Source organism: Aptenodytes forsteri, unplaced genomic scaffold, assembly GCF_000699145.1.
Source record: "Aptenodytes forsteri isolate BGI_AS27 unplaced genomic scaffold, ASM69914v1 Scaffold8, whole genome shotgun sequence".
NCBI lineage: Eukaryota > Metazoa > Chordata > Aves > Sphenisciformes > Spheniscidae > Aptenodytes > Aptenodytes forsteri.
The window spans coordinates 11663925-11681956 of NW_008796218.1; the positions used below are offsets into that span (position 1 = coordinate 11663925).

General features: G+C 40.1%; 1 protein-coding gene across 1 annotated transcript; it reads right to left on the reverse strand.

The window, feature by feature from the left end:
- Positions 1-9354: 9354 nt before the first annotated feature.
- On the reverse strand, positions 9355-17561 carry ARL14EP (ADP ribosylation factor like GTPase 14 effector protein). Its single transcript, XM_009288861.2, has 4 exons — positions 17357-17561; positions 13712-14218; positions 12581-12711; positions 9355-10901 (listed from the first exon to the last, which is right to left on the reverse strand). The coding sequence occupies exons 2-4, from the start codon at positions 14132-14134 to the stop codon at positions 10673-10675; spliced, it is 783 nt and encodes a 260-aa protein (XP_009287136.1). The 5' UTR covers positions 14135-14218; positions 17357-17561; the 3' UTR covers positions 9355-10672.
- Positions 17562-18032: the final 471 nt, after the last annotated feature.

The following is an 18032-nucleotide window of genomic DNA, read 5'->3' on the forward strand; positions in this document are numbered from 1 at the left end:
ATGAATGTAAAGATTTTAACACCAGTTTGCATGTGTACAGCTCTTAGAAACGAGCAAAGCCTTTTCCAAAGCAGAGCTGAGTCATGGCAGGAACCACGCTGCTGTTGAGAGGGATGTGCGAAGGCAGGATCCGCAGCAGGCATGCCAGCTCTCGGAGGGCAGGCGGTGTCTTCTAAATCTATTCTGCCTTCTGAACTGCAGTGCTTTCTCCGCATTTTTGGAGGAGACAGAATAGATTTAGAAAGTGGCTGCTTATCGATTTATAGTCTTTATGCTGGACATAGCTTTTTATTAAAGAAAGCAGATACTCAATAGTGTTAACTAGTAATGGGAATTGACTTTTCACTAATTGCACAGAACCTGGCATTAATACACTTTAATAGAAAATAGGCCTGTGCACTCCAGATCATCCAAAAGTTTTTCTTGACTATGCTACAGACAAAGGACTCCAACAACAACACCACGGCTAAATAAGACATTTTATTTATTTATTTATTTATTATGCTTCCAATTATTGAGGCAAGGACATCTCTCCAGGGAACGAGGGAAACACTTTAAATCGGCTGCCCTTCCGCTGTTTGTTTGCTCCATAGGGATCCTTATTTCCTGGTGTGCTATTCTGCCCCATTCGCCCAGTTTGTACATGGAGGAGCTTTTTGTCTGCCTCAGGTACAGTGGGATGCAGGCAGAATAAATGTCCTGGAAGTAAGGCTCTGACATTAGACAAATCGATTTGTTATTTAATGAATATTATAAATATTTATAAATACATATTTTTTTTTATTATAGGCTTCCCTTAAATGCTGATGTTAATTTTATGTTAGTGTTACAAAACAAATTCTCTGTGTGTTCAGCTTCACCTTCTGGTTTCTCATTAGAGGAGCAGAAGGGGTTTAACAGCTGTGCCCTGCTGAGTGCCCTCTCCCTCCCCAGCCCTTCGCCTCCAGCCAGCCCTAATATTTATAAATACATATTTTTTTTTATTATAGGCTTCCCTTAAATGCTGATGTTAATTTTATGTTAGTGTTACAAAACAAATTCTCTGTGTGTTCAGCTTCACCTTCTGGTTTCTCATTAGAGGAGCAGAAGGGGTTTAACAGCTGTGCCCTGCTGAGTGCCCTCTCCCTCCCCAGCCCTTCGCCTCCAGCCAGCCCTGTCTTGAACCACTCCTTCACTTGAAAAGCTCCAGCTTCCACAAGAGCAGTCCCTGCCTGGCGATCTTGCTGGGTTTCTCTCTTTTTGTCCAGAGACCATGTAGCCACCACAGTAATTCTCTGTGACAAAAAGGCTGTCGGTTGTTAAAAACTCCTCAAGGTTCTCTCGGGTGTGTAGCTCCCCAGGGCTCAGCAGCTGGTTGCTGAGAAGGTACCATGAGTTTGTGGGGTACGGCAGAGGAAAGCTAGCGTGCTTAGTTACAAACACTGCATTTTTCATCCAAGTGTTGTCACTAATTTTGAACATTTACTAAAATAAGTCTTGCTCCCATTATGCAGTTTACATTTAGTTTGCATTGCCTGTCAGCCACCTCCATAAAAAAGTTGAAGACAGACAAAATGGGATCAAGGCTCAGTCACTGTCCCACTGAAACTCTCGTAGAAAATGAGAATATATGTTCTCACAGCAAATAGCGGTTCAAAGTGGAGCAAATTGGAGTCCCGGCCCCTTTTAGGCACTATTACCAGTCAAATAAAGCAGCTAATAATAAAGGATTGCTGTTTTATTTCATGCACTTAAATAAAACAGACTGGCAAAACTTTACTAATGGTTTGTGACACTCGAGCATTATACCAGCCAGCTCCGGGAGACAGGCCCCTGCAGAAAAGCAGGTTTTTCACCAGCTTCAGCCTTCTAAAGGGTGCAAGTCCATGACTCTAGCTGAATAAAGTCTGCAGCACCCTCACCTTTATAACTACCCCTCCCATAGTTATTGGCTGCTTTAGTCTCCTCTGAGCCCAACTGAAAAAAAGCCCTGTTTCCCGGGGCACCGGCAGTGACACAGGGGCTGACAAAGGGCAATGCTAATTAATGCTTCATGCTAGTTAATGATGTATGCTCGTGTCATGAGAAAATAATTTTTAGCTCCCTGTAGTTCGCACAGCTTGACTTCTTCTGTTGCCAGCCTCCCATCGAACGGACCCCAAGATGAGCCGGGATACAGCAACGCTATTTCTCCCCGTAGAGACGAAAGCAGCTCTGGAAAAGGAATCTTAAACTTTTGAAAACTTCTGACTCACCACAACACTCCTTGTATGACAGAGCCAAACTGTGGAGGGAAACTCCCCCCACAGGGCAGGGGATACTCTGAAATCCCTCTCTAGGCTAGTCCCAACGGCTACGGCTCGGTGACCCTTAGCGAGCATCGCAGGAGCAGCCCCCAACCCACCTCTCCCTGGCCGTCGGGCTGTGCCTAGCCACCGTGCTCGGGCACAGGAGGATGCAGGAAGGCAGGAGGTCCCCTCTGGCAGGGCTTCAGGCTAAGCGTGTGGATTTGCCATCTGAAAGGACAGTGAACGTGGTCTTGCAGGCAGCTGAAGGCCCCCCCTCGGGATGCAGTACAAACGTACTCGTTTAGCTCAGTTTTGGTCCAGGTCACAGGAATGAAAACCTGGAGCCATGCCACTGGCGTCGGTTTGTTCGGATTGCTGCAGAGCTGCAGCGGAGAGCTGGACCCGTCTATAGCAGCAGGAGACTCCTGCACCTCGCTGATGGGCTGGACTTCCACTCAGGGACTGAAGGCTCTGCTTCGCAGCTCGCCTGCCTCACCGAATCCCTTCTGCTGGGGAGACAACCTCCCCCAGTCCTCATTGTGGGTACCCTGGAGCGCCGTGCTAAACACGCTCAATCACCACCCAGCAAAGCGTTGAGAACTCTGTAATTATTTTTTTTTTCCTTCTGTATTTTGTTGCTGATAGTTTATCAAAGAAATGAGAAATCAAACTACAGCTCAGTATTAAGAAAATAATAGCAGTTTACCATGACTACTATTTAAAAGCATGTTGTTATACTGCCTGTAAAACACTACTAATACATTGTTAATATCCTATCCTGAAGTGAATTTATGCCATTATTAATCAGTGATAAAGCCACCTATATTTGTCCCTTTTTCCTAAGATGGTAGTTTATACACAAAGAGCCACTCTACTCACAGTGCCAGACATTTAGTTGCTTCTGGATACCTGCAGATATGCAGAGTAACTTGCCCCACAGGAATGTTTTATTTAGTAAGACAGGACTTAGGAAGTGAAAGGGTAACCATTTCTGATCATAACCTTGGCTTTGCACTTCTAGTAATTATCCTTTAATTGCATTACCCTATTTGAAATAGAGTTGTAATTGCAAAAAAACAATTTGACATTCCCTGATGTGTACTCTGACATGCATTATTTGCTTTTTATTCAAATATAAATGTTCTCTATAATACTATCAAAGAAAGAGGAAAAATAAAGCAAAATTGAAACGTCAGGAGCAATTTCTGACATGTGAGAAGCATCATCAACTGTGCTGGATGGTAGGCAAGGGTTTTCAATTCACTTTAAAAGAAAAAAATCGTGAAATTAACGGAGTCAGAGGAAAGGAGGGATGTAAGGGGGGGAAGAGCTACAGCTCCGCTCCTCCAGGTGCTCTCTCTGGTGCACGTGGTAATATCAAAATACCAAGCCAGCTACCAGCTGTAATTGAGTGAGGAATGGGCCCTTCAGATTACATTGAAGCAGAAGATGCAGAAGGATAATTTCCAACCTTCCAGTTACCTATGGAATAATTGTTAAGGCCAATAAAAGTCAATGAAGCGCAGGTCCCCTTTACTCATACCCTACAGGACAGAACATCCACTTAGGTAGAAAAGTGGTTTTACATCTTCCTTCTCGGGCAGATTCAAACAAATCCACTCTGATCAGTGGCAATTTACACCATGTCATGTGCACCTTGTATTTCTGAGAGGTGAGCTCCAACTAGTTTGGCTGGATCAACTGCATATACAGTCCTATATGCACTTACACATACACACACAGCTTTACTGAGATTTGGATGAAGTAAAAACTACCTGATGGGGTTCAGGATTTGAATCAGCCTTAGACCATTCGGGGCGCTATGCCCCAAAATTTAATTTAATTATTAAAAAACAAATAAAAAAAATTACAGGTATGAAGTTAGTGGGTTAGGTTCTGCCATTCTGGAGGAAAAATATTACTTAAAAATAAGGAATTGGTATGTGCTCAGGCAGTGCATGAGGAAAACCATGGCTCAGCATGTTACCCCAGTTTGGGACGTAAGTACCCGATTGGGGTGCGGGTGCGTGTATGTAGAGCTGGATGTTGCAGCTCACTCACACCGGCGGAGGAGAAACTGCAGACATCTTCTGCAGCAATTCCTATGATGGATGTCCTTTGTCAGTGGCCCTGCATTCTCATTTGCTCCAAACCCAATGTCTTACTTCAAAGAGTCAGCAGTTCGCGGACAAGAAATTAACACAGGGGAGCCACAAAGCAGAGGTAGTTGGCACCGACTAGGCTGGATAAATTGTGCCTTTCTGGTTTTTTGATAAAAGCAAAACCAAACCTAAATCACAACAGTAGGAAGAAAACCTTCTCTTGAGAAAAATAAAATTCTGGGTTTGCCTGGAGATATAACCAACTTTCATTAGTTTAAGTTAATTACTCTGTGCTTTCTACCCAGCTAGTTTATTATGACCACATCCAACACAAAGCATATGAAAAGTCATCTATTCTACCTCTCCGTGTTCGGCTGCCTTGTCCCTGTCTCCAAGCCTGACTCTGAACTCCAACGGGGAAGCCCAAACATTTAAGTCCAGATCCAGGCATTTGGCGCTTAACATTTCATAGGGACTTCAGGCTTCTCCAGATCTGGTCTTTAGGGGACAATCCTGTAAAGGTTACCCAAACATTTTATTTGGGACCCCCAGTTACATGATGGTTGTGCCGTAGCTGCCTTCCACAGTGGCTTCTTAAGATCATAAGATCTCAGGCGCAGTCTCTACTCTCGTGTCAGTACAGAAGCATACCTAACAGGTGAGGGTGAACGGTGCCTTTGTCCGAACAGCCTGTCAGCTTCAGCGCTTTATCATGACACATTTCACTTGTGCAGAACCCATCTATTTGCTTGGCCTGCTTACCCACCGAAGCAATTTCACTGAAGTCAATAGGACTGTTAATATGAGCTCACTACCGAGGCAGAACAGCTTGCTATTGCCAATGAAATACGTAGACAACCTGGCTTGAAAGAACAGTGTAGCTGAGATTTAGGGCCCCCTCAGCGATGATCTGAGGAGCCTGTACAATTTAAGGAGTCTGGCTTGAGGCTGGGCAAGTATATTTAACAGAGTAATAACTCTGATTTTCCTCTTTTCTTAGAGGTTGAGCTGAAACTCCCAGGAAGCAGCACAAAGATAATAACTGAAAACTAAGCTGAAATATAATCACTCTAATTAATACCTATTAAGAAGAGCTGGTTGTCAGGAGAAAGGTTGCAGCAACATTGAAGTCAGCTGGCAGGATCCAGCCCGTCTGAATGGAAACTGCCAAGGGAGTCACCTGCCAGAGCACTACTGTTATAAAATGGAAGGAAAGGAGCAGCTTAGAGGTTTGATAGTGGGGATTTTTATGTTTCTTCCTTTTTGGGGGGATTTTTTTTGTCTTATAAACTTATAATAGATAAATGAAGTGAGAAGAAACTCATTCTCTTGAACACATCTGGATTATCAGGTACTCCTAGAAAGGATAAACTAGAACAAGAAATACTGAGTTTTAGGAAACTTAGCTACTGAAAGTTGGTAAAATCTGATTTTCTACCTTTAAGCAAAGCAGCTGTGCTAATAGAATAGCTCTGTAGTCTTTAGATATACATTAGATTATGATGCTTGTTTCTTCTCTGTCTGGGCTGGGCTCTGGAGAACATACTTTGATCCTTAGTTCCAGTTTCTTAGATGATTTATGAGGCCTTAAGAACCATAGAAACAGTCCTTTCTCTTTGAGAAGTTTTTAAGTTCTGATGGTTCTGGTAAGTAAGTGGCTCACTTGGGACGCTTAGCTGGTGCTTGCTGGGACTATTTTGTTTTTTTTTTTAATATGTAAATTAATGTTGTCTGCTTCATGGTATTGATTCAGTAGCTAAAATGAACAATTTAAAGTAGGTAGAGCTATCAATTAAAAAGCAAGAACAAATGGAACTAAAACAAGGAGAAAATCAGAAGATGACAGAAGAGAATTGCTTTTACTTCTGGTTGCAGTCTCGGGCTCTGCATGGACACTAAATCACTGTTTACTCTCAGGAGGTTATAGTAGATAGTGCTGTCACCTGTGGGCAAGATGGAGAATTGAGTTTATTGCACTCTAGTTGTTAATATTGCCCTAACCAGAGCCTAGAAGGGCAGGTCATTTAGTGTGCTATACAGATTTGATTTGCTGGTGAGTACATGTGAAGGGCTGCCAAAGGAAGCTGGGGGAAGAAGAGAAGAATTAGGGCAACTTTCTCACCACTTAGTAATAGTAGGAGACCCAGGGAAACTTTTCCCACCCGCAGCTGCCCCTCTTGTCTTTCCCCATCCTGGCCTACCACAGCTTATGCTAGGCTTCTTCGGGTTACTATTGCAGCTACTCTGGTAAAATACTGTCAGAGTATTTTATCTGTTTGTCTGGGAAACAGGACACGTGCGGTTCTTCAGCTGCACACTTCTTCAGTATTGCACACTGGCAGTAACACCAGTGTGGATGTCGGGAAGTCTCCTGTTTTGCTAACAAGTGCAGGACCCTGCTGTGAGTGGGTTTCTCAGCTACCTAATCCTGAATTTCTAAGGGAATCCTCAGATAGAAGCTTTAAAGTAAGGTTTCATAGCAAACACTGTAAATTGTAAATGTATCTATGAAGAATTGTGTTGATCTCTCCTTAAAGAACTAACAATTGGCAAGGTGTTTGGGAGAAGGGGGTGGATGAGAAACTTTTATAAAAAGACCAAAAAGAAATTCCATTTCTCTTAATTTTAAGTGCCAATCTTGTACTTGAGTCTGCTATATTTCAACCTCGCAGACGTGAGTAATGCATCTCTCGTCCTGGGCTCGATTCCTGAATCTGTCCAATAGTGAAACCCCCTCTGCTCAGATGACTGGGGATGCATCTCTAAGAGGGGCACCAGGAGAAGTTCATGGTCAGGTTTGCAGTAAGCTGATGCCCTCTGCTGGGTATGAGAAACGTTTAAAATGTAAAACCCCTATTTCGGAGCAGGATAATGAGTTTCAAACAAAACCCGTGCTAAGAGTGAACTGGGCAGTTTAATTGCAATCATCCACACCTCCCTACAATATTTTTTAATATGTGCTTGGAGGAGAACTCTTAATTTGACATCTAATTGCAGTGAACGAACATAAGAATAGTTCTGGTTACGGCTTCCACATTGGTAAATTAGATGCAACTTGTAATTAAAGATCTTTAAATACAAATATAATCCTTTTAATAAACTGTTCCCCTACTATTAGTAGGATTTAAAAGCATGTATAACTTAAAGTTGGAGAGAACTAAAAGGCATTTTAGTAGCATAGATGCCAAAAATGCCAACATAACACCTTCTCCGAGTTAATTACCTGACTGTACTATATTGTTATTTGAGTATTTACAGTCAGTATTTAACAGAAAACACTCCAGGGCATGTTTCATCAGTTTGAAACTTTCAACTCCACTAAACGGTGGGGGGGGCGGGGGGGAAGAGGGAACATCCTATCTCAGATATGACCACAAAGATCTGTGGTAACTCTCACAAGGTCCACAGAACTCTCACTGACTTTAGAACATGGTCAAATTTAACATCTTCTAAACTTGATGTGAATTTTTTTCTCTGTGCGAGAGAAACCAAAACAGTACTTAACACTGTACTTAAGAGATCGCAAATCTGGAATTTCTGTTCAATAAACTCAAATTGATCCATGGGATATCTATTATTCATAAAACAGATTCTTTTATTGTCATTGATTTGTCTTTTGAATATGTAAACTTTGTCTAGGCGTTAGTTTTTGCAATTAATATCAAAAGGCAAGTTTTAACACAGTAACTGGGGTATATCTGCAGTTGGCTTTTCTCTTTAATGCATGCAGAGTTTAAAGTGGTGGTTATACCTGGTTTATGAACTTTGGCTTTTATGGAAAGTAGTTGTTCCCTTTGACTATATTAAAAGAACACACTGTTTAACAGGCTTAGCTGTGGAGTAATTCTGGAAGATGGGGAACTACATATGCTGTTGGGAACAATATGCAATTGCTTTTAGATGATAATAGCTTGTGTATTATGCTGATGGGATAAATTCATGTGGTATTTATAAAAACATACAGAAAAAATCGGAGAAATTCATAGCTGTAAGCATTTTAAATCTAACAAGATGGTAAAGTTTGACTTGCAACATTGTCTTTTAACAGAAAAATAGATGAGGGGGACATGGAAGTGTATAAAAACATACTACTGAACTTAACACGCTACAACCTAGGCATGTTAAGGAAATGCAGCTAAATGGAAATGCCCTAAATATGTAAGCAGGACGTGTGAACAACCAACACCAAAAAGCCCAGTTTTACTGGACAAAACCCAGTCTCCTGTAGTTTCTATAAAAACCAACAGTACCCAGTACTTAGCGCAGGTTTTTAGTCAAACAGCAATCCTATGCATTTTGTTAGGAAACAACTCAAGTGATTTATTTGGGAAAGAACTCATTGCTAGTGAATCTGTAAAATGAGAGACTGAATATACTAACTTTTCAGAGACTTAATGGAGTAGCAGAAATACAGTTCTAATAATGGGGTGCTCTGGGCAATTTAAGCTGCTGGTAGACTCATGTTTCACTTCAGTGAAATGCTTTAACTGTTACTGAATCCAAAGTCTGACTGTGGACTTAAGTGAAGTTATATTCATCAAACAGTTGGAAGCCTGTTAAGTTTATTAACAATGGGTACTGCTGACCTGGATCTAATTTAAAAAATAATAAATACATAAAAATTACAAGGTTGGACCAGTTTTTCCCTCTCGCTTTCATGGAGGTATATATTTACATTTTCATCTAATTCAAAAGGTTGCTTAAGAGATGAAACAGTTCCAAACATGGATCAAGCACGCAAGATTAATTGCTGTGTCAGGATAAGCATGCTCTGTAGTCAGCAAACTAAAACGTATGAAATGCCACTTGCATGTAAGGGAAGCCATGGCTGTTACTCATTTGTGGTGTTGCTGCCTGGAAAAGAGCGTAAAGAGCATGCTGCTCTCCCTAAATAAACTCACATGATGGTTCTTGTGATAAATGTGGCTGGAAGGCCACCGAGACGGACATCCATTGGAAGAACAGCCAATGCTCTGACAAAAAAACGAAAGTCCGTTGAATTTTGTAGCAGATTTAATAAAAATGTAGTACAAGTATACTTCACTAGGACCAGCAGAGGTCAGTACAACTCAAAGCGTAACTTTGGCTTTTAGTGATGCAACCGTCATGACACTTACCAGAAAATACTCTAAACAAATAGCAAGATCATACAACTTTACCACGTAAATCTTCAGAAATCAATAGTTAAGAGTATTCTTGAATAAATGTGACCCAATAAACATGCAGATCTTCCAAGTCTATCACAGAAGTAGGAAATTTATCCAAAACACAACAAAAATACCAAGGAATTACACTTAAATGTTACTCAGATTTCAATTATAAACATCTCTTTTCCATAAATCTTGTTATATTGTAAATTTTAATGTTCTGAGGATAGATATTGCATCAACCAAACATAATTTCAATTCAACTGTTTGTTTTTTTTGTAGCAGTCTGGCTATTCTTAATTTGGGAACAGACACTCAAATTCATTTCAGCTACATGTAAACATTTACTTTAAAAACAAAAAACAATAGAAAAAGGGGAGAGGGCTGTTGAAGTACCAGTCCAGTCCAATTACAGGCTGATAACAAACACAGCAAAATTATTTCAATTGTGCTATACAGCAACCAGCAAAACAGTACCACAATTAAATAACATATTTTCCAATGCCATGACAGTTTAATAACACTTTAACAGTGAGACTTGAATTCAAAAGGATAACTTGACCTCAAATCCCAGTAACTGGGATGGGATCTGAACTCCTAAATGCCTTTGAATCCATTTAAGTGAACAGGATTCAATTTATCAGATGTAGCTGGGATAATCTATAGAAGATATAGCATTCACTATTAATACTGGAGAGGGCTTTATTAATTCTGCATGTAAATTCACCGAGAACTTTTGGAGTGTTTCACATAAACCAGCTTCAAAACCATGAGATCCTGAACTAGAGAAGGAAAAATGAGGGACACCTGGAGATTGTACACTCTACAAAGCAGTATATGAAACGATGGTGAGTGGCTCAGGATATGTCACATGAAAATTTAGGATCTTGTACTTAAATACAGTGAAAGACTGTTCAATGAGAACTTACTTGGATGACTAACAAGACTGAGTGCAAGGTAGAATGAAGTATGAAAAGACAGTAGTATGATTAAGAATATTTCCATAATCATACTGAAAATGAATGTGAAAGTGAGCACATCAATCATGTGGATCATGATAAATTCCAATGGCTTTCATTAAACCACTAAATGATGAATGTGCTGCGTTTAATCAAAGCATGGAATATATACTCAGGATAAACAATGCGCATATACGCTAACCAACATGCTTATTTCTAATTATTTCTCCTCCTTCTATCTCAATTTGCTCATATAGCCACTTGCGGTCACAGCGACATTCAGCTCCACACTTGTTGGAGCCACACTTGGGGCAAGCATAGAAACATCCCAGGCAATCTTCATCAAGGCAGTCACAGAGGTCCATCCCACTGTAAAGTAGTAGTCCCTGGCTATCGTAGACTTTACTCTTGGCTGGTATAACTTGCCTGTATAATGAAAAACAACAGTTATTTCCATGTTAAAAAATCCACCTATTTTAATGCCAAGCTGCTAATAGTTGTGGACAGAAGTTTGCTTTCTTCAGGTGTTCATTTTAACACTCCGTTAATTTAAAAGATTTGGAACTTTTAAAACTATTTGGAACAGGCTGCCCAGGGAAGTGGTGGAGTCCCCATCCCTGGAGGTATTTAAAAGACGAGTAGATGAGGCACTTAGGGACATGGTTTAGTGGGCATGGTGGTGTTGGGTTGACAGTTGGACTCGATGATCTTAGAGGTCTTTTCCAACCTCAATGATTCTATGATTCTAAGATGTATATATGTTACTGTATTTGATAACATTTCTCAGTCCCAATTGTATCTCCACTATAGTGCTTTTGAAATAATTTCAAGAATGGGAAGTTTTTACTTCTTTAATAGCATGCTTATTCAACCACTTATGAATATTCTTAGTTATATGATGTAGACTTCAGATTACCTTTCAGATGATGTGAAATGCTCCCTTAATTTACTTTTCTTTTGTAAGTGTAGCTGCAATTCAAAGGAGGTCATGTAGACTCATTTAGGGTGCGCACACCCTAATTTAGAAGTATTTTTAATGCTTTTATCATTACCCATCTCTGTAACAGCTCCGTTAAACTGCAGAATCACAGAAAAACTCTGTTTGGAAGGGACCTCTGGAAGTCACCTTGTCTGCCCCTCTGTTCGAAGCCAGGTCAACTCAAATTAGGTTGCTTAGGGCTGCTTCTAGTTGAGTTCTGAATAGCTCTAATGTCAGAGATGCCACAACACTTTTGATCCAGTGTTTTAAAACATACATAGAAGAAGTTTTCCTAACATCTCATCAAAATTTCCCTGGTTGCAACTTGCGCCCAAACTGAGTAGAAGAAACAAATGGAGGGGAAAAGGACGTGTGGCTTGTGAACAGCACATCTAGCATCTGTTTCTGTCTTGTAAAGTTAAACTTAGGTGGAGAGCAGGGGAAAGGTATTAATGTGATCCTTCTTGCATGTTTTAACAAATATTGTATGACTAGTTAAAGCTGGGACTTCTATCACTCTCCTATTAGGACAAGAGTGAATTGGTCCAAACTTTTGGTGGAAAATGACAGACAAAATTCAGCTGCATATACCTTTCCTCTGTAGAAAGCGTGATTTTTAAAATCAGTCACATTAGAAGGTTGTAATTTGTTAACTAATATTGTCCAACTGGGACGCTAACTTCCTTTTTTAAAAGGAAGGTAAGGTCCTAACTTGCACACTTTTGTTTACAAAGTGTAATTACTGAGTTTATCGAAAGATGACAACTCCAATATTTTAAGTGTAGTCTGCTTGATCCTACTGGATTCAAATTTAGCCTATTATCAGAATTTTAGTTTATGCATCAATTAATAGCTTCATCTATGAACTGTGTAGTATTGTCATGCCTTACCAAATACTTGTTTGTATTCTAATTGCCTGAAATATGGACTGTAGGCTAACACTTTATCTTTTGTTTTATCTCAGTAATGAGAGTGAGCTTTAACATCCTCAAAACCAAAAAAGCAATCCATAAACATGCAAACATCCATATAGAAAATGTTACAGTGTTACAAGGACACTTACCACCAAAGACATTTTATTTTGAAGTGAAAGTTGAAGATAATGTAAATACAGGAAACAGCTCACCTGTCTGAATTAAATGATGCATTTTTTGCCTGCAGCCGCCTTTTTTCCCTTTTACTGGTCTCAGGAGTGAATTCAGTCTGTCGTCCTGGATTAGCAAACTGTAAAGACTTTAAAGCCTTAGCTGTACGCCCCTGAACAAAGGCAGAAAATCTCATTTAATTACAAATACAAACCTAAATTCATAAGAAAATGTCCAGTCAAACCAGGATATTGTAATAACTTAGGTAAATTGTTGAGCTGAACCCTAAGCACTGGATCTCCCAGGAAAAACAACTTAAGTCTTAAAATTTTTATACTGGAGAACTGTACCAGTCTCAAAACCCAACAGTACAAGCTTTATAGTAGCAGTTTTAATCAATGCTTTCAAATTTCACCCCGTATCAGTTTCCTAATCATACTGACATGTAACTGAAAAATACAGTTGGGCTGAAAGGGACAACAGCTCCTAGAAGGCCATTCTGCTTTGCTACAGGGCATATATGGATGAGCTCTTACTGACTTGGTTGCCCCCACTTCTACTGATTACCTGCATACACCTTGAATAATGCGTCCAACACTGTATCAGCTGTATTCCAAACTCAGCACTTAAAGCATTATCCTCCCACACCAGTTCATTACTGCCCCTGAACAAACGCCATGGCCTTCACAGCTCAGACACCACAACACGACTACACTTAATTCACCTCAATGCACGTTCACTTGGTCATGAACTGCTAGAGAAAGTGGATTTTTTTTTTAAACTGAAGAGACTAAACCAGAAGTTTATCTCAACATCCTTAGAAGCAACCTTTGCAGTTCTAAGCACATGAGCTTGTTTTTTGTAAGGCTTGAGTAACAGCTTAAAATACCAGCAGCAGACTGGTATTTACATAACTTACGAGTTGTAAGTCATCCTAGTACACACAGTCATTTGAATTTAAAAGGCCATAATATTTAATTAGGAAAGAGGATTTTTTTTTAAGGTCCTCCATATAAAGGTTTAAATACAGTAAACTTCCATGCATCTAAAAGACTACACCCTTTCATATTTCTATTAAAAAACTTAATTTCTTTATGTAGGACTTGTATGAAGCCCAGTTCCAATACCTTGCAGAACTAAGGGGGGGTGGGAAAACTAATCCATATACGTACGTCCGAATCAAGTTTTCTTCTTTGGCGATCTTCGGATTCAACATCCACGGTTCCATTTATTATCTGCATACATTTGGGACAAAGCTTCCAACCAGGTACAAACTGTCTTCCAAACTTGGCACTTAGAAAAGTTGCATCATCTAAGTCAATTGCACGTAAGTTTTTCTTTGATAGTTTTCTGTGTATATTAAAGGGATCACAACATGATTTCTGTAAGTCTTCAAATCTTTCAATGTAAATTTTTGCATGGTGGAAGCAGATTGTATTGTTCTCTGAAAGGGTTATTCCAGTCCGAAGCTGAAGTAACAGTAGGTCAGACGAAGATACATCTTGCTTAGTCTTGAAGCCAGTGTGACGGGTATAATAGGTCTTATGGCATTCATTGGTAGCTTGAAGCTGAACTCCAACTGAACAAGGATCCATTTTACTTTATCAGAACAACTTATTTCACTTACTTTGCCTAAAATGAGTTCTTTGAAGTCTTTAGTAGTTTCTGTGAAGATCACCCTAGAGAAAGCATTAAAATCAATCAGATTTGTGCTGCAAACCTTTAGCTGTAAGCTTGACAGACTAGGTTTAAGTAATTTAAAAAACATGGAAAGAAATTATACCCTTCTAGTCTAGATGAGACTAAAAATACCCTGAATTTAATTCTGGAATTAAACCATGCATCTTATATTCCTTTCAGAGGCATTTTTTCCCAGCTACAATACGTATCAACTAAAAATGTTTAGTAACATTACTTTCCCAAAAGCAATCTGGGAGCAAGGTATGAGATGGATGAATTGTTCAGACAGCAGCCTGCTCTGGTCATCAGTTTCCTGGGGGCCCACTCTCTTGGCACAATCCCTGTTAACCAAGCCCTGTTGCGAAGATGGCCCACAGGAAGAGACTGCTGATGGCTAAACAAGTCACCCATCCTGTTTCCGAGTAGTTTCTAGGAAAAAAAGCTGAAGGTAGGCTGCACAGGCTGTCTGATGTCAGTTAGCAATTCACATCTAATAGCGCTTTCCTGTGTGTTCTTCCCATGTATATCAGGTGCAAGTCAACACACACAGAATCAACCTGAGCCTTTTCAAGAAACAGCCTGTGATATACACAAAGATCGGTGGTTCTAGATGTGTGCAGTTGTGGTCATGTGGCCTTTCTGTGCAGGTCTCCCCAACTGAGTGCCATGTCTGTTTGATGTAAATATTGGGCAGTTATTTAAAGTTAAACACAAATACAATTATCAAATACAAAGCTAGCTATGGCGGCGTGGTCTCGTACCCATGCCAAAGTTTGTTGCAAATCCAATGCTGGCCCTAAAACATCAGAGCCTGAGCCCATCTTGCACTATTTTCTACCACACATAAAGCACAAATTTCTACCAAAAGAAAGGAATTAATTTGCTTTCAAAACCTCTGAGAACCTTAATTCAATGAATACAACCTAACTGGGATCTTAATGTTCACCTACGCACTACTCTGCAAGGACAAAATCAGACAAATTAAAAAGCATGGTGTACTGGTTTTGGCTGGGATAGAGTTAAATTTCTTCATAGTAGCTTCAGATTTGTACTGAAAATACTGTTGATAACATGCTGATGCTTTAGTTACTGCTGAACAGTGCTTACACAGCGTCAAGTCCTTTTCTGCTCCTCAGACTGCCCTGTCGGCGAGCAGGCTGGGGGTGCACAAGAAGTTGGGAGGGGACACAGCCAGGACAGCTGACCCCAACTGATCAAAGGGATATTCCATACCATATGACGTCATGCTCAGCAATAAAACTGGGGGGGAAGTTGGTGGGGAGGCTGCTGCTCAGGGACTGGCTGGGCATCGGTTGGTTGGTGGTGAGCAATTGTTTTCACTTGCATGGCTTGTTTTTCTTGGGTTTTATTTTCCTCTTTTTTTTTTCTTTTTTTTTTTTAAAGTTCTTTTTAATTATCAATCTGTTTTTTATCTCAACCCACAAGTTTCTTTCTCGCTTTTACCCCTCCTATCCTCCCTCCCATCCCACCTGGGGGGGAGGTGAGCGAGTGGCTGCGTGGTGCTTAGCTGCTGGCTGGGGTTAAACCGCAACACAGTTATTTGTGCTAACCACTGAACAGGGTAATATGGCTTTTTAATCAATAAAAGTATCAACCTATTGTATAATGCAAAAATGTCTGGGATGCTGCTTTCAATGAAATAAAAGCAAAGAGCATCACACACAAACTAATGACATGAAATGTGTAAGTTTATCCAATATACAGAAATATGAACACAGCAGTGCAGAAGTTTAACAGAGAACAATGAGAAGTTAATAGGCTTTTAAAAATTACTCTGAAAAGCCATTGCCTGGAGCATTTTTGCAGCAGATATCCTCTTGCTTGTAATACTTTAGTTTTCCTGAAACAGATGAGTATATCTGAAGCAATTACACAACACATTTCCATATATTAAACTGTATGCACAGTAATTTAAAGGTCTTGCATAGGACAACATAGACATATTGTCTAGTGATTTAACTCATCCAAATATAAATGATACGCTGGGCTATACTCAGGCCAGTAAACTTGCTTTAAAGTATAATTTTATATCTGATTCAAGACAGAACTAAGTATAACTGAACAATTATTTTTAAACAAGTTTTCTCAGCCTGTTGTTAAAGGCCCCAGCTTTCACATTTAAATTAAAGCAAGAATAATAGAGGCATAAAGAGTCCCGAATGTAGAGGCACAATGTTATAAACACCTGAGTTTGAAAAAAGGGTATGTATTTCATTCTGAAAATAAAGTAAACTTGGTTCTGTTTTTTGCAAGTTATCTAAAAATAGAAAGACTTAGGTCAAAACCTAAATCCTGTATTTTAAGGACTAGAACTAGTTCAGTCCTAAATTGCTAGGCTATCTGAACTCTTCTTCACTGAAATTTCTGTATTCTAAGTTAACTAAGACCTCTCTTGAAGTTTTGACTCTGCACAGCTCTTCAGATCTGCACTGAATAATACAAATAAGGAGTAAAGTGTAGATATCAATGAAGTTTTTAAAATTCTTACTCTCAGCGCCTGCTGAGCACTGACTGCTCTGTTAAGTTTTACTACACATAAAAGTTCCAGTGCCTCTGCCTATTTATGTACTTTTACTGTGGTACTGACTGATTTTTTTCTCTTTTAAAGACCATCTGTCAAACTTTACCATCTTAGTAAACCAGCTATACTCAGAACTAATCTCTTTTTCATTAGGTGCACAAAGTTTGTCTTTCAGACTAAGGTAACAGGAACTGTATGATCAAAGCTCACTGCAGCTGAGTTAACATTTTAACAGCAATTTAGCTAATACCAAATAACTCAATTCAAATAAGTCTGTTGTAGGCTATGCACCAAGCTTGCTTCAAATGCTAAAATGTGTACTTTTGACTGATTCCTGCTGAGACAGGTGGGGGGTGTGTAGATAAGGAAGCACACTAGGTCAATATAAGACTGATGATCTGAATTTTCAAAATTTGCAGATGCATTAGAAGTCAGAACTCTTGGAAGATGCTCTAATTAAAAAATAACTTATTTTCTATAAAACAGAAAATAATTATTACACTGCTATCTGTGGCAGGCATCTGTTTTGACAGATGACTACACTACCTGAAATACCACTATATTAAACAGAGGGAAAGCACATCAAGTGTATTACCACAGTTTGTTCAAATGATAGTGTGCTGGTGACATAAGTTACATATCTCATCCACTTGATTTCTAAGAATTCTTGGTAGAAGCTTCAGAGGCATTTCTTCCCTCCTCCCCTCGGGAGGAGCACGCAGCTTTTTGCCTTTGATTTCTCTTTGGTAGAAACAGGAGAGAGCTTCAAAAACCAAGTACTGAAATGAAGGCTTGTATTCACACCTGTGAAATCATGAATTAATGTTTACTGCACCAAACACAATAACCTAAAGCAGAAGACAGCGATGAGGATCAGCACAGCAAAGCACTTGTGCACAATAAGCCTGCCACACTAGCAGAGATTCAGCAAGGGTTTTCTAGCTCTTGCTGCAGGTAGAAACAAAGGATGGAGGAAACAGTTTAGACTGGCAGCACTGGGTTATAAGAAGTCGAAGGAAAAGCACGCTCCTGAAATTACAGATGTGAGCCCATGTCTGAATACGTTATGCTGGATGTCCAGCAGCTGCACAGCGCTGCACGGCAGACCCTCATCCAAACGGTGACAGCCCCTAGCCTGGGCTGCGTGTTGAGAACCGTGCGTTAGTCCAGAGGAAAGCCCGGCTGCTCGCTTGCTTTTCCGGAGGGCGCTGACCCCCTGAGAGGCCAGCGTGCCAGTCCGGCTGGGCGGAGAGCAGGGCGGGAGGGGAGCA

What these genes read in the sequence shown, in the direction of transcription:
- ARL14EP (XM_009288861.2), bottom strand. Translation starts at nt 14,134, where the DNA reads ATGGATCCTTGTTCAGTTGGAGTTCAGCTTCAAGCTACCAATGAATGC. An exon ending in GAAGAAAACTTGATTCGGAC is followed by an intron (nt 12,712 to 13,711) that starts GTACGTATATGG and finishes GCCTTTGTTCAG; the next exon opens with GGGCGTACAGCTAAGGCTTT. An exon ending in GCATCATTTAATTCAGACAG is followed by an intron (nt 10,902 to 12,580) that starts GTGAGCTGTTTC and finishes TTCATTATACAG; the next exon opens with GCAAGTTATACCAGCCAAGA.